We start from the raw sequence: 5,050 nt of genomic DNA, 5'->3' as shown, positions 1-5,050 counted from the left end.
GCAAAAAGTTAGTATTTATTCTATCTATTTTCTGCTAAATTGTATTATTTTAACCGTTTTATTAATTTTGTCAAATTTCCGTTTAATTTCTTTACACTGAAGATGACCTAATAATAATCGAAACGTATGTTCTAAGAATTTGAAATACATAAAAATCTGGCTTGTAGCCCCTTCTTGTTATTTATTGTATATAATTTATTTGATATTTAACTTAAATTTAAGTAATAAAAAATTAATTTCATTTCGTCAGATTTGATGCTAGAAACCAGAAAATTTATATACGTTCTAATAAATAAAATTATTTTTATGAAGATATTTGTCCTTCTCGCGTTTCTCGGTACACTATATCCGTAATACTTAAAGCCGCTAATCATCTCAACTATATAATTATCCAAAGTATAACAAGTTAACATCATTTTGACATTAGACATCATCTTGATAAAAAAATGACATTAGCTTGTTATTTTGAGGTCTTTCACAAAATACCAATAAATCCACATGAGGTTTAAGCGGAGAATTCTTTTCCAGCCCTAACGCGATTGGCATATAGACGACGCATTCCTCCATAATATGTATATTGTACTTGACTGATGATTCAGTGCTCTTTGTAGTTGTATTCTGACTATTTTGCTTGTCAAATATTCGTCTTCCACGAACGTGCTGCAATAAATATGAGTTTTCATAGTAACAAAACGTCCCATTTGCTACTCGATCGATTGCATCCTCCTCGTTTTCCGTCAACTCGAATTTATTGCCAATCTCCTGACTGTGTGGATCCGAAGAGGTAAGGAAGAATTCTTTGCTCTCCTCATTCCATCCTCCTACTGCTAGCGATGATTTAGTCAGCTGTGCTAATGTGTCGATAGTTACTCTGCAATAATAAATGAATAAAATGACGTTAATTGAAAGAAAGAACAGAAATATATTTTTATTCTTAAAAATATTTTTTGTAGAAATACATTTTTAAATATATTATTAATTAAATTAACTGAAAATCGATTTTGTTATGCATATATTTTAGTGTAATTTTGTAATTTTTTTCAAGCGTTAATATAATAATATTCAAATGTATGCAAATGTTTTACGATTTTCGAGAACATTTTAAACCGACTAAAAAAAAATCTGATGAAAGAACATATATGTTTTATTATTTATTTCATTTCACATAATGAATAATTTTGACTGTAAAAAAATAAAATATAAAAAAATAATTTTATTAACTTAAAGACATATTGTGGACTTTCTGAGAGATATACAAAATAGAGTTGTTAAAATTAACAACTCAGTTCAATTCAGTTTCTATGTCTTTCTATTCAATCAATTACAATATAGTATATCTTATAGAAAAAAGAAATTGATCGTTTTCACACTTCCTCTCTCTCATTTTTATTGATTTTCCATACAGCGCACTTTAGTCCAAAGAGTTAAAGAGGATCTTTCTGGAAATGTTCTCAGAGCGTTGAGATGCTCACAGGTTCCTTCAGAACTTCCCTTAAAGATCTATGTTACATGGATTGATATCCATTTAGATGCGGATAATGCAATTTAAATTCTATATCTGTGATATCATCGTATATTATACTTAGCAACAGGATGTGATAAGGTTGCTGTCATGCTGGCACGATAAGTGACGGCTGCTAAAATACTGTAGATCCACCACCAGCCGATGAAGATTCTCACAGTCCAGGCATTCGGCAAACGTGGTAAAGAGACTTGGAGCAACATGCTGTATGTGTACAATACGCTGTTCTGGAACTCGGTGAACAGATACAAACCTTTCATGCTATTGTTCACTTTGTGCGTCAGAGACGCACGTATTGCGTATTTCTGATAGAGTAACGCAAACACATGAAAAGCGCCGCCGCCCATCAATAGGGTGCAAAAGACTGCTATCCACGTGTTCAGCCTGAAAGTGCAAAAAGATATAGTTTTAAATATTATGAAAGACAGCACAGAATATTTATAATAAATATTCATAAATATTTATTATTGTTTCATTTTTTGAAATATTACATAAATATCTCAGAGAAAAAAAATGTTATATAAATGAACATATTTTATATATAATTATATATAATTGTATATAAAATATGTCATTTATATATATAATTTGATATAAATATTTTTTCCCGGATTTTTATATAAACTTTATTCGAAAATATTATTAAAAGACTAAATGTTTTATATAATATTTATGATAAACATAAATAAATATTTTTAATGATGATGAACATAGATAAATATTTTTTGCTTAGATTATAATTTTTTTTTTTTCTTTTAAATCTGATCAATTTTTATTGTCAATTAAAAATTAAAAAAAAATCACAAAGCTTAGACCATATAGAAAGATGGAAGGTAACCGGTTACTTCTTTCTTATTCGGCAAAAATATAAATAAACAATTCATTATAGAATTATTTATTTTGATTAATTGGAATAATTACAGTCTTCGAAGTGCTGTTAAGTCTTTTAAAATAATTTTCAACGAATAATTTGTAAATTATTTGTACGATAAGTATATATTGTTACATTAATAATTTACTTGAAAGGTAGTATCAGTAATTTCCATGAATTATCAGTTAATGCTTCCGGTGTTAAGAATGTAAGACATTCCGTGTTGTACGGCGTCGATAGATCAAAATAATTCAAGTAATACAACGTGTAATACAGATCTCCGAGAAAGAAATCGGCATTTTCGGCAATTGCTTCGCCAAGAAGGCCCGTATAGCTATCGTTATCTCTCACTTTACCCCATCTTTCATTGGCGATATTAGAAGGCATATAATAATCTGCTTTGAAATTCATTGCCTTTGCTATAACTCGGATTAACTGAAACAATAAATCTTCCATTAATTAAGATCTTGAAAATTTTCTATTAAATTAATATAAAAATAAGAATATAAGAGGAGAACAATTTGTATATTTATTTTTATGTATTAAAAAATTAGGAGGCATGTTATTTTTAAAGATTTTAAAAAATTTAAACACTTGGTTCTTCAGATCAGTTTGCGATAAAGTCTATAAAAAAAATTAATATTTAATAAAATTAATATTTAATAAAATATTTAATAAAATTTATTTAAGTTGCATTACAATATAAATATACAATTTTTAATTTATTTTATAAACATTATTTTATGAATATCATGTTTTATTTTTTTTAGCTAATGTTTTTTAATTTTAACTTTTATTGTTATGTACTATTTTATTTTTTTTTTACTACACATTTTAATACATACTTCGAATTCAATACCCAGTGCTTTAGGACTTGCAGCACTTGTACTTTGCTGATAATAATCCCGCGATGCTTCTGTTACAGCCGGTATATGTTCGAAAACTGCAATTCTATATAATTTTCAGTAGAACATTAAACATTGCAATAATTAATGAAATATATTAATGACATTTTTCATTCTACGATAAAATTTAGGAACTTAGAGATACAAAATTCTATTAGAGTAATTTTTCTATCTTAAATATATACGTGGAAAAAGCTAATTTGTATACAGGGTGTCCCACACTAAAGATTTTAAATGATTGCTCATACAAATTCGAGATGAAAACTTTTGATTGAAACGGTTTAGTTTCAAAGACATACATAATGTCAAAGTTAAAAAAAAATTTCGTTTTTTACAAAAATTTCAAGAATTTAGACTATTTTAATGATGAAATATATATATTTGAAGGATATAAAGTCTCTTTTTTTGAAATTATACATTATTTTGTTATTCAATCAAGGATAGATCCAAGAATAAGTGGCAACGTTATTTTACAAAAAAAAAGTTACTGATTTTCCTTATTTGAATAAAATTTTTTTATAATAAAAGGGATAAATTAGAAAAAAGGTTTCTTTATTTTCTCTATTTTTGATAGTACAAGCCATTTCCGAGATAATTATCTACCAATAATGAGATAAAACGATTTTGCAATGTATGAATTTCAATTTATTCAATTAATTTTTTTTCTCGGAAATGACTCACTCTATCAAAAATATTAAAGAGATTTTTTTTCTACTCGATTCATCCCATTTAAATACCATAAAGAAGTTTCAAACTTAAGAAAAAATCAGGTTTTTTTATCGTAAAAAAAGTATTTATCTTGGATTCATCTCTAATTGAATAAAAAAATAATGTATAAAAAGATAAAGCTTTACGTCCTTCATACAGGTATTTTTAAAACTAAGTCGTTTCGTACACATGGTCATATGAAGAATTTGTGTGAGGGAATTATCTTTTAAAATATTTTAGTGTACTTAATTAGTACACGTCCTGTATATATATATTATGTATATATATTATGTATATATACAGTGGGACATTTAAAATGTCATAAGCTATGTAACTATACATATATAAATATTCACTCGTATTCAGAATGCGTTTTTATCTTTGAAATTCTATAATATGCGTAACATAAAGTATAATAGCGCTAACATCGTTGTAAGCGCGTCCTGAATATCATCATTTTTAATGATAATAATAAATATCAGTTACGTGATTTTTTTATACAAATTGATTCATCTCATTATTAAGCAAGGAATATGAAATATGCTACTAAAATGATATAGGGATTTTTTTTAAATTGAAAATAAAAGAAAAACCCCAGGTAATACATGGTAATATTGCACGAGAATAGGGATTTATTTTTTAAATAAAGCATTGCAATCTAGCGGCAATCATTGGAAGTTGATGTAGTTAATGGCAAACGTATTATAAGAAGTAATGAACTCAATGCGATAAGGCATATTGTTAACAGAAGCATTTATTTATTTTTGTTGTGTATGGAGATTTGAGAATTTTATTTAATTGTGTTCTCGAAAACTGAAGGTAAATTTTTTTAATATTGTATAGACGATTATCTTATATTGTATAGACGATTTTAACATTTTACGGTCCGATTGTTTTTTTAAACCAAAACTATTTCGGTCAGTCATTGAGATATAAATAAACACGATATAAATTAACTCATTTTAAATGTCATGAACTTATGACATTTTAAATATTTCACCTATATACATAATATATATATATATATATATATATATATATATA

General features: G+C 26.4%; 1 protein-coding gene across 1 annotated transcript; it reads right to left on the bottom strand.

Annotated features, from left to right (window-relative positions):
• Positions 1–486: 486 nt before the first annotated feature.
• LOC105625234 (glutamate receptor ionotropic, NMDA 3A-like) lies at positions 487–4,857 on the bottom strand (the record flags this gene model as incomplete). The annotated part of the gene is made up of 5 exons (XM_012206575.1): positions 487–871; positions 1,583–1,906; positions 2,542–2,828; positions 3,239–3,344; positions 4,821–4,857. Coding segments are annotated over 5 exons (1,139 nt in total), but the record flags the coding sequence as incomplete, so codon positions are not given.
• Positions 4,858–5,050: the final 193 nt, after the last annotated feature.

Source organism: Atta cephalotes (genome assembly GCF_000143395.1).
Source record: "Atta cephalotes unplaced genomic scaffold scaffold00397, whole genome shotgun sequence".
Taxonomy (NCBI): Eukaryota; Metazoa; Arthropoda; class Insecta; order Hymenoptera; family Formicidae; genus Atta; species Atta cephalotes.
The sequence above is the reverse complement of the archived record's forward strand: the minus strand, read 5'-3'. Positions and strand labels throughout refer to the sequence as shown.